Below are 12506 nucleotides of genomic sequence, written 5' to 3'. Positions count from 1 at the left end.
TAACCAGGAAATAAATACCATCTTGATCAAATCCCAACACTGGTTAGAAGACATCTTCAAGTTTTAAAGCATTTTCAGACACTTAATCTATGGCAGTGAGGTTTCATTCTAAATTTACACAACATCTGTATCACCCGAAACCAACGAATGCAGCCTCTACTTCAGGATGAAGGTGGTGAAGAAATATGAGGAAAAAGAATCTCTAATTACAATGTTTATTAGCCAAGAAAAGCTTTTTTTTAAGGTTGTGCCTTTTTTAAAGGCAAAACTACTCTCAGCATTGCACACTGTCACTTCAAGTGACAAACCTTAAGCCACTCTTCTTACCAAAATTCTACACAGAAAAAGAAAAAATACTGGTTCAGTACAGGGACATCTCTGCTGTGGTGGCATCAAACATCTCCTCACTGTGAAACAAAGATATATGCAAACAAACTTATTTGGAAACTCCTCTGAAAAATATCACTTTGCCTTGCCACAATTTACAAAGATGCAAATTTTCCTGAGTGCACTGATACTTTTCTTAAGTGCATTCCATGTGACAATTACTCTCTTACCTTACCCTGCACACATGTTTTTATCCTGCAGTGACTTTAGTAACATGGTCATAAAAATCAGACTGAACTAATTGAAGCAGGACTTTGTACTTGTGCACACTGCAGGGAAGTATCTCAGAATGTGGGCTAATGGTCAATACTCATTCTCTTCCAAGTCTGCCCTGAACTGGAGCAAAGTTTCTAAAAGCTGGAATGAAGCTGCAGACTATTCTGGCTTGATTTATAAAGCAGAAGAACCACACAAATTACTGCCTTCGTTTTTATCTCCTGGTTTTAGTCTAACATTTGTTAGCAGGATACTTCAGGTTTTCATTGAGCCTGGAATATCTGTTCACTCCATGAATAAACCAGCAATTCCTAGCCAAGTACAAGAGAGACACAAATATTTCCATCAATAGACAAATAGTTAATTCGTAACATTCCCAAAATACGAGAAATTGACAGAAATACTATCACTTTGCTCCAGGAAAACAAAATAGAAGGCTTCCCTTTTTATATAAATACTCAAGAATTCAAGACAGAATGCTGTGGTTATGATATGCACACTTTTAAAATAACATTAGTAACAGACTTTATATACAACATGCATGATGCTGTACAAGTAAATGCCTTAACCCTTACCATACCTACATATTTTAAACTGATGGAACCTCTAAAGGTATAAATTAGGAGCATTAAAAAAAAACACAACCCACTCAGTCATCCTAACATATCTCATACACTCTCAATTTTGTAATAACTATACCCTCAGTTATTTATAGAACAAAGCTTAAAGGTTTTGTGGGATCCAGACACAAACACTGATAACCTTGAATCCCACGCACTTCCATTAAAGCACTTAATTTCAGAATATGAAGCTGATGTAAACTGATGTAAAAGGAGGAAGTAATGCCAAATGAGCACTTTAAAACAGAAAACCCATATTCCTAGACTCTGATTCTGTCTGTTTTTAAACAAACAACAGCAGAGAGAGGGGAGTTCACTCAAACTTAATTCCCAAAATCTGATTATTTCATACTACTAAAGGATAAAAGGAAACAGAATCTTGCATTCAAACATGAGAGATTATTCTCAACTTACACCTTAGCTCTTCTACCAAATTTGTGTTGATTAGTCTGCAAGGGAAGATACTTGGCCCTTGAGAAAAGATTCAAAAAAATTGTGTTGTGATTAGACACACTGCAGTGCATAATGTTACGAACAGCAGAAGTGTTTCTGTCACTTCCCATGCAGGTGTTTTGCTGTTGTTGTTTCTTAAACCTTTAAGTATGTTAGTTAAGCAGTATCAGCAAAGTTTACAGTTTACACAGTAAGTATTTGCTAGAAAAGCACTGTTAACAGATCAAATAAAGGCAGCTCTTCTAAATCATCTTGCTGAACAGTCCTATTTATTAACAACTTCATGAAAAAACAACTATGACCCACCAATGCCACACAGAGTTCTTTACTGTAGTTATGAGTGTCCCAGTCTGGAAGGCTGCAAAGTGGTGATCTGTCATGCAGCTTACTACCACTTCCCTGATGTTCTTTTCTAATAATGATACAATAAACACATTTCATTTAAATGACATCGAAGCCAACAGAAGAATTAAAACACAATCTTTCTCAATGTTTTCACTTGTATGGGATCAAACCTAACCGCAAGTGCAACTTTGAGACTAAACTACAAAACCTTGCAACATGACTTGAGGCAGATGAGGACATTAATGGTGTGTACTTCTCATGCACAACCATCTCATTATGTTTACCTCTACTTTTGTTAAGAATTCTGTTTAAGCTGAAGCTGTATTAAAAGTTGTCCCTTCTTTCTGCAGTTGCTGCACTGAAATGTTATGTTTCTGTCAGAACTGGCCATTGTTATTTAAAGAAAGGCCACTAGAAACAGGCTTCATTCTCCTCAAAAACAAGTTAGTAGATATGGACAGTTCATCAAGAATTATTCCAAATTTTTAGAAGTATAGTAAGTATAATAAGACTAAACTTTTAGAAGCACTGACAGAAGTACACTCACTTGGTTAAAAAAAAAAAAAAATTAATATATATAGACATAATTAAAGAAAATCCTCACAGCTGGCAGTATCCTACAACACTTTCTGAAAAAAACTTCTACCTCAAATATGCAAAATGTGGAGACCTACGATGTAATTGTTTTTCATCCATTTTACTGTTTATACTGATTTGTTTCCCGTAGCAGCCCCATCACATCACTAATGGAAGGAAAGCCTTTTATCTTTATACTCTGCAAAAATTACCACTCTCCCACTCACTTTGCCTAACACAAGTAGATAATCACATAAGATACAGCTGGACAAGCTGTAATTAACATTTGCATGAGAGTTAAATTGTTGTAAGAGATTGCTTTACCACCAGCTACCTTACAAGAATGATCATACAAGAATCACCAAGTAGTCACTCTGGTTTTGAACTTTCCAGTGCTGATATTCAATGCTACTTCAAGGTCATCGTTTTTCTAACACCATCCTTTTATTATATTCAACTTGCAAGCTGAGCTACTGGAATCTGGGGGAGGGGACAGGGAGAGGTAAAGAACTGAGCAAGGAAGGCTTAGTTTTCCCATAAGGTCAGCAACCCTACTTTACTTAAGGCACAGATGCATAAGCAGTGCTGTGAATATATAGGAAGGAAACAAGAATACACTGCTACAGTGTGAGAAAACACTAAGATGTCCTCTTTCAAGCACAAGGCAAGTCACATATGAGGCCTTTCAATGATTTTTTTTAGTGGCTTCAGGGTTAAGAAAATTAATACTATTTAGCCCAGCAGAAATTAAACCTTTCACTGAAATAATATCTTTGGAATAAGAACAAGTCAAAGAAAAATAAGTTAAAAGTTTCAAGTCTGGGCTTTTGGTTTACTTGATCTGTTCATCTTGGGTTGGAGTTTGTGCTTGGTTTTGGATCCATTTTGTGTTTTTTTTTTTTAGTATTTGACCTACTGAAAACAAAAAAAGGTGAAGTTGCCTAGAGGCATTACACTAACCGCACCAAATAAAGTTCACTCCACTGTTAATAGCTTATAGAATACTTTGATGTCAATCACAGCAGGCATAATTCACATGGAAATACTTCTTTCTTTTGAAGCAAAACAATCAGAACGGTAGCAATTTTACACGTTTTCAAAACTAAGGGCTAAATAAAGACAGCTGAGTAATCCCAGTAAATTTAGTCAGATCACTCATCTTCTTAAAGTTAAGAACATGCATTAGTCTTAGGAGATTGTGAGCAACCCATCGCAAATACTCCAGGGACAAACACCTTATCTGACTCATCCACAGAATAAACATCACGCTCCTTCGGACTAGGCAAATATATCTTACAATCCTGATTGTTTAACACACAGCTAACAGAAATAATTTTTTTCATAAAAATGCTTTTAGGTTAACAATGTAAGTCAATCACCATGTTTCACACAGAATTGGTTAGCCATTGACTGCTTAATTGATATTTTAAAACCCTCCTACACATGGGATGCCTTAAAACAAACTTTCCAAAGCTATTTCTTTTAAACTTTTGTTATATGCTTTATACATTTGTCTGTTTTCAGATTTTGCCAATAAAATCCCCCAAATGCCCAAATACAACAAGAACACCGCCATGTAAGCTGTTGTTCGATCTTTTGCATTATTTAATGCTAAAGATACACTACCCCTTCATTTATCTAAATAGGTTGCACCAACCTGCTTTTTTTCCCTGATGACAGTATTTAAGATATGAAGAATCAGTTTGAAAAATGCTTCTTAGTACTCAGACAAAAAGAACAACACAAAACCACAAACAAACAAAAAAATAACCACAAAGTAATGCAACTTGTCCACATTAGACTCAAGTTTTTTGAAAATAGACAAGTGAGCTGCAACACTAAATTGCATTTAATTAGAGGCAAAAAGATGCATTATAGTGGTAACACACCAAAATTTTCCCTGCGTTGAAGGCAGAATTCACACTGAAACCATTTGCTACCTGCCAAGTCAATTCTTCACTTACAGATTTGTAAAAGAATATGTACTTAAAATCCAAATGCTCATGAAAACCTGATTTAATAGTCATGGTTTAAAAGTTACATTTAGAAAAAAAAAATTAAAAGTTGAAAGCATCAAAATGTATTCCTCTTATATGACATCACAGATTATCCAATATTATTCACAGATACCTGCTTGGAGACACCCACCAGTCAACTTTAACTTCTTCTATGAATATGAAAAAAAAATAAAATCAAGTTGATCATCATTATTACAATTATGAATGTAAATACATAGATGTACCAAACAGAAAAAAAGAAGGTGGCAGTGTCTAGGCAATGACAAAGAGTGTTTTATTATTCCTGTGAACAAATTTGATCCAAGCAATGACTACAGGTTCTGCATACCTAAACACACACAGACACACACCCCTCGAGACTTTAATTTCCCCCAAAATATCTCCCAATTTTGCCAAATCAAAAGTCAACGACAAACACATTCAACATGAAGTCACATTTTAACACGTGTTCTATCATTCACAACAAGGAAAATAAGATGACAATGTAACACTGTAGCTATAACACTTGTCCATTATCCTTACTAAAACCTATCCATATTCTTTCCTGAATATTGAGAATTCATTCTACATTTGATTCAAAAAAGTTATTGCAAACCTGAGGGAAGTGTTGAAGCTACTAAAAAAAGGCATCCTAATAATTCCTAAGAAACATGACTTATTTAACTAAGTTACTCAAAAGAAATTATTAAAGTAAAGCTTCTTACAGATCATAAATTCTATAGATTACCTGAAATTAGAAAATTAGACAATTTTTACCCTGCTATTTAGTATTTTGTGACTTAATCTTACTGGTGCACAGAAAGCTAATTAGATCAAATTTCCTGAACTGATTGTAACTCTTAGGAACGGTGTTTTGCGTACTTACCAAGTTTTAAAATACACTTTGAAATGAAATTATTTTTGCATCATTAAATTGGCTTTTATTTGCACTGTTGGGATGCAAAGATTCTAAAATACTTACTTGGGATACACTGGCTCATAAAGATACTTGTCTCTTGCTGTTGGAATTTCAAAAAATAAGATGTATCCATTTGCAGTCTGAAAGAGAAACACTGATAAGATACATGTCTAGTTTATCTGCGTAAGTAAAGTCTACACAGACTTGTAATTTCTACATGTGTCTCCTATTGAACACAAACACACACTTATATCAAGTATCAGGTAGATTAAAAACTGTGCATTGAAATTCACTCTAGGTAAAATCTATTGCAGCCCTTAAGTGCCACTAAATGTGTAGGAAAGTGGGAAATCATCATTGTTGACAAAGGCATCTAACAAAAATTTCCCTCTAATTCATGTAAATACAAAAAACAGATAGCTACACCAGATATTTAGAACAAGAGCACCAAATTCGCATCAATGACAAAAGTTAATGCACAAAGCATGTAGTAGAAGGTAGCAAGCCTTCAGAGTAACATCTTCAGGTGTCAGAACACATATGGACACTACAGAATGCAAAGCAGCAAGGCACTATCTAGATAGTCATCAAGATAGTTCTTTTAAGAAACACTCATTTCATGCAATATCTTTGGATGCTACAGTATCTGAAAAAACCAAAACAGAACAAAACCAAAACCCCCAACCAACAACAACAACCAAAAAAATCATTATAATACATTCCCAAGTCCTGTTTTTTCATTCTGGAAAACCAATTTCAAACTAAATACTATTCAGAGAACATGTCCAGAGAAGGGCAACGAAGCTGGTGAGGGGCCTGGAGCACAAATCCTATGAGGAGAGGTTGAGGGAGCTGGGCCTGTTTAGCCTGGAGAAGAGGAGGTTCAGGGGTGATCTTATTACTGTCTACAACTACCTGAAAGGGCACTGTAGCCAGGTGGGGGGTGGCCTCTTCTCCCAGGTAACCAGCAATAGAACAAGGGGACACAGTCTCAAGTTGTGCCAGGGTAGGTATAGGTTGGATATTAGGAAGAAGTTCTTCACAGAGAGAGTGATTTCCCATTGGAATGGGCTGCCCAGGGAGGTGGTGAAGGCACCGTCCCTGGGGGTCTTCAAGAAAAGACTGGATGAGGCACTTAGTGCCATGGTCTAGTTGATTGGATAGGGCTGGGTGCTAGGTTGGACTGGATGATCTTGGAGGTCTCTTCTAACCTGGTTGATTCTATGATTCTATTTAGTTATCAGGTGCTCCATCATGACTAAAAGTTGATTCAGTTTTTGTATAAGCACAGGAGAGGTAGGTGACCAATTATACTAGCTGTTCAAAGAAGTACAACTTATAAGAACATGAACTTATCCTTAGAGTAAATCAGCAACTGTATTTTGTTTAAACAGTATTTCCATCCAATTATTGTAATATGGGATGGGCACATATCCAAAATACTGCTCCTGGAGACAAACAGCACTGAAATAAATGGTTTCAAGCTGTTTTGCAAAGTTGGTTTGATTTTTTTTTAATAAAAGGAAAACTAACTTTTTTTTTTAGCTTAGTTTATCAGTTTAGAGATGCCATGTTTTCCCTTGGACTAATATTTTGCTATGCTGTGAAAAAAAAATTTACATTTCAGCTTCAAAGTCCAAGATACACAGTTATTCTCAATTATTCTTTCCCATGCAAGAATGGTGAACTTGAGAAAGGATGAAAATAAATGGAAGCTCTTAGATGTGCATTAATATCATGTTCAGGTATTGCATGGTAAAGAAACGTGCTCATTTCTAAATTCTCTACAGGTTCTTTCCATTACATCATTAAATATTTAACCTGTAAGTTATCTCATCCTGGAAGGAAAAGTAAAACAATACTGTGAAGTATCTTTATACTGTTATTAAGGAACAAAGGGCCTTACTGAGCACCATTCAAAGCACAAAGCTGCTAGTGTTACAGGTTCATTTCTAAATAGAACCTCAAGTTCCATGAAGAGCTGGATGAAATGCAGATGCATTCAACCACGCATAACCTGCAAATTGATTATATTTATTCACACAGGTTTCTATGCTACTATGGAAGTGCCCGTGTTGCAGTGAAACTTACAGAAATAACCATCACTGTCATCTATTGCCCAATCATTCTCACCTCTGAGTCAAAAGCATAAACATACAGTAGTTTGATTTCATTACATGCTTTATCTTATGCTATGATTTTTAATGAGGCTCTGCCTCAGCTCTGGGAATGGACACTGAAGAACACTTTATACCAGAGACTCCCTGTAGCAGAGGAAGGAGCAAAATTCCTTGTGCATTTCTCTATACCAAAGTATCTTGAGCAGATTCACAAGACTGTTTTAGATTTAGCTATGTTTACATACTGATTTAGGTAGGAAACAAAATATTTCCCAGTAACATTGGAAAAACTACAGATGCAGCAATCGAAGTAGAGAAGAAACTACAAAACAGAAAAGAGTAAGCAAAACCAAAGAAACCCAACAACCTACAAAAGGGGAAAAAACAGCTTAGAAAGTGTGCCAGCAGTTTAGCAATACAATATACTAGTAGAAAAAGCTAGAATTCTAGGGGATGATACAAATGTATGAACTGCTTAAACCTGTTCAGCTGCATACCATAAAAGCTACTTAAGATGTTTTACAAAGTCTGCCTTCTGTACAAATAATAATTACCTCAAAGCATATGCTACAGTGATTTGAATTCATGGAGGTGCTCTTGAAGACTGGCAGTCAGAAAAATACTTATAATTCTGGTCTAGAAGGCATGAGGTCCAGACTACATGCTTTATCATTATGTCATTTAAAAAAACACCCATGGAAAAAGTCATCAGCAAGTTTGCAGATGACACCAAGCTGGGGGCAGATATGGCTGGGTTGGAGGGCAGAAGGGCTCTGCAGCGGGACCTTGACCGCCTGGACAGATGGGCAGAGTCCAATGGGATGGCATTCAATAGCTCCAAGTGCAGGGTGTTGCACTTTGGCCACAACAACCCCATGCAGAGATACAGGCTGGGGTCGGAGTGGCTGGAGAGCAGCCAAACAGAAAGGGATCTGGGGGTGCTGATTGATACCCACCTGAACATGAGCCAGCAGTGTGCCCAGGTGGCCAAGAGAGCCAATGGCATCCTGGCCTGCATCAGGAATGGTGTGGTCAGCAGGAGCAGGGAGGTCATTCTGCCCCTGGACTCTGCACTGGTTAGACCACACCTTGAGTACTGTGTTCAGTTCTAGGCCCCCCAGTTTAGGAAGGACATTGAGATGCTTGAGTGTGTCCAGAGAAGGGCAACGAGGCTGGTGAGAGGCCCTGAGCACAGGCCCTACGAGGAGAGGCTGAGGGAGCTGGGATTGTTTAGCCTGGAGAAGAGGAGGCTCAGGGGTGACCTTATTGCTGTCTACAACTACCTGAGGGGTGGTTGTGGCCAGGAGGAGGTTGCTCTCTTCTCTCAGGTGGCCAGCACCAGAACAAGAGGACACAGCCTCAGGCTGCGCCAGGGGAAATTTAGGCTGGAGGTGAGGAGAAAGTTCTTCACTGAGAGAGTCATTGGACACTGGAATGGGCTGCCCGGGGAGGTGGTGGAGTCGCCGTCCCTGGAGCTGTTCAAGGCAGGACTGGACGTGGCACTTGGTGCCATGGTCTAGCCTTGAGCTCTGTGGTAAAGGGTTGGACTTGATGATCTGTGAGGTCTCTTCCAACCTTCATGATACTGTGATACCTGTCTAATAAATACACACAAAGCCTTCTGTTCACCTTCTTTAAAACAAAGTACAATGTAATTTTGTTATTGCATAAGATTACTATCAAGAAACTCAAGAGCATGTGTAAAAACAGGTGAGAAATTCAATCACTTAACTCAGCCTTCAAACTAGCATTTTTACCTATTGCACAGGACTTCAGTAATTAACTGAACTCAGATTAGAACTAGTAGTATGCGCTACTCCTTTTTTTGACTAATAAATTGCTTTGCTACTTTTCCTTCATCTACGGTCATTAGTTTTCTTACGCCACAAGAAGAGAAAAAAATGTTTATTCTCTTGGAAAGAAGTTCACCACTTTACTTGAGGATAGAAGCTATCATGAATCACCAGCAAGGGCTATCTCCTTTCATTAAGCTGCACAATCCACTTTTATGCCCTGCCTCTCTGAATCAAAAATACCAATATTTGTGAATGTGGTCTGTGAAAAAGCCATTAACTATTTCAAATTAAATGTAATATCTATTTCAAAAGCATATTAAAAAAGCTTGCAAACCAGAACTGGTATTAAAACTACTGTAATGAATCTGCTTGACAATATTATTTGTACATGTACACCCAGGAAAAGTAATACAAGAAACAGATGGAGTACTAGAAATCTCATTATATCGTTTTAGAAATGGTGTGACTACTTTGGATTTTAATTTCTAAAACTAAATTTTATTAACTTTATGGGCAGTTAGACTCTGACATCACCTGCAGAAAAACTCAAAAGTACAGTAACTGAATCGGCAGAAATTAAAGCTAGTCTGACTGGCAGCTGAACCATATGGGCTCTTCAAAAAATGGATCCCAGCACCACAGGAAAAATATAACATTCAAAGTAATTCAATATAACAATTCAAATCTCTTTTAAACTACTGCATAAAGGCATAATTGTGCTTGGACAGTTTACTTGTGATTATATGTAGTAATATAAAATTTAAGAATTATTTTTTTATTCATAGCAAACATTATAGAAGTCTCCTTTCTGCTGAAGATATAATCAGACATTAACAAAAATTACTCCAAAAAAATCTACCCTGGCTCTGCACACAAGAAAAGTTGAACACAGAAAAATTAGTTGATTTAGTCATGATGATACTGGTAGAGACAGGAACTATTCCATAAACCATCTAGTAATTTCCACTAAGATAACAATATCTGATTGATTAAGAAACTACAAAGCATTTCAAGCAAGAAATATGGTTTATATTAGGAGACTAAGTCAGTGTGACAACAAACATAAACAGTTGCTACCCACTTCATAAATCCACATAACCACCTTCTGATGGGTAATTTTAATTATTTCATTCTTATTTTTTGCACCTTCTCACAAGAAAATGTTAAATAAAATATCCTTGATTTTATAAGCCAGAAAAAGAAACATGACAATTTAAGACACGGTCATAACATATAACCTATGTTATGACCAAAAGTCACTAATAGCATTATCCCATGTCCTAATTCCTATAAACTCTCCTCCCACCTTTGTTACATCTTCCTTGCTCCTCAATTTTTTTAATGCTGGTGCCAAAATAGTCCACTCTGCTGTGTGCACAGCACTACCTACAAACCAAGTTTTTTTTTTGTTGTGAGAGAAGATGCCATATTAATCTTAACATATTGTCATACTCTCTTAACATAAGAATCTATGTATCACCTATTGCTGCCCATGTTTGTGGTCCCTTTATTTTTTTAATCACTGAAAGATACACCTTAATAAAGCCACAATTTTATCCTCTTGAAGACTCACATTTCTGAAACATCTGTAAACCATTATTTATCAAGCTACATATGCTTATATCCTGTAACTCCTTGCTGTGGGGCACTCCAAATCCTTTTTTCCCTACTGCGCCATTGCCAGAGGCTTAAACTGGGGAAGAAGGTGCAAAACTGTTTTCCCCCACCTTGTAGGACTGAAGCGGGGAACAGCAAAAGGCGCCCTTGTACTGACTGTGGGAAAGCCTGCGCTGGAATCAGCTGGTGATGGGCTGGATTTTTCACGCCCAATATATACACGGCAACAGGCACAATGTGTAGGAAGCTTTTAAATAGAGTGAGGAAAAAAGCACGCGTTTCCTGCTTTTGTACCATTCTGTGCAGTTCTGCTCTAGTCCTGCTCTCGCACAGCTTGTGCACTTCTCCACAAATATGCAAGTTTGGCAAGTCCTTAGGTCCCTTTGAGAGAGAGCTGCCAGTAGCACGTGAACCTGGCTTCTGTCAGAGCACCGTATCCTGGCTTCCTGCTCGCTACCCTGAGCTGAAGAACATGGCAGCAGTTTGGCTTTTGTTTCCCTGCACTGCTGCTAAGACAATGCCACTCCATGATCTTTGCCTCATGGAAGCTGTGTTCACAGGCACTTTGGATTTGGCGGGTTATATTCGCATTGGACTTAGAATCATAGAATCAACCAGGTTGGAAGAGACCTCCAAGATCATCCAGGCCAACCTAGCACCCAGCCCTAGCCAGTCAACTAGACCATGGCACCAAGTGCCTCAACCAGTCTTTTCTTGAACACCTCCAGGGACTGTGACTCCACCACCCCCCTGGGCAGCCCATTCCAATGCCAATCACTCTCTCTGGCAAGAACTTCCTCCTAACATCCAGCCTATACTTTCCCCGGCACAACTTGAAACTGTGTCCCCTTGCTCTGTTGCTGGTTGCCTGGCAGAAGAGGCCAACCCCCACCTGGCTACAACCTCCCTTCAGGGAGTTGTAGACAGCAATGAGGTCACCCCTGAGCCTCCTCTTCTCCAGGCTCAACAACCCCAGCTCCCTCAGCCTCTCCTCATAGGGTTTGTGTTCCAGGCCTCTCACCAGTTTTGCCACCCTTCTCTGGACTTCTTCCAGCATCTCAACATCTCTCTTGAATTGAGGGGCCCAGAACTGGACACAGGACTCAAGGTGTGGCCTGACCAGTGCTGAGTACAGGGGAAGAATAACCTCCCTTGTCCTACTGGCCACACTGTTCCTGATGCAGGCCAGGATGCCATTGGCTCTCTTGGCCACCTGGGCACACTGCTGGCTCATCTTCAGCCTACTATCTATCAGTAGCCCCTGGTCCCTTTCCTCCTGGCTGCTTTCCAGCCACTCAGTCCCCAGCCTGTAGCGCTGCTTGGGGTTGTTGTGGCCAAATGCCACATGGGACTTAATGCCACGTGGATCCACAACTGGATATATAGCTTGCAGTTTTAGCGGCTGCTGCAGAGAAATTAATCTCTAAAGTCCTACTTCACCTCTGCAAGTAAAATCTGCT

General features: G+C 38.5%; 1 protein-coding gene across 2 annotated transcripts in view; it reads right to left on the bottom strand.

The window, feature by feature from the left end:
- RIC1 (RIC1 homolog, RAB6A GEF complex partner 1) overlaps nt 1–12506 on the bottom strand; it is a 58019-nt gene that overhangs the window by 33983 nt on the left and 11530 nt on the right. For both annotated transcript variants that reach the window (XM_064176860.1, XM_064176861.1), the window contains one exon: nt 5577–5653. In XM_064176860.1, the coding sequence (XP_064032930.1) occupies nt 5577–5653 (77 nt within the window). The remainder of the gene's footprint in view (nt 1–5576; nt 5654–12506) is intronic.

This window comes from Pogoniulus pusillus, chromosome Z (assembly GCF_015220805.1).
Source record: "Pogoniulus pusillus isolate bPogPus1 chromosome Z, bPogPus1.pri, whole genome shotgun sequence".
NCBI lineage: Eukaryota > Metazoa > Chordata > Aves > Piciformes > Lybiidae > Pogoniulus > Pogoniulus pusillus.
This window is presented reverse-complemented; position numbering and strand designations above follow the sequence as displayed.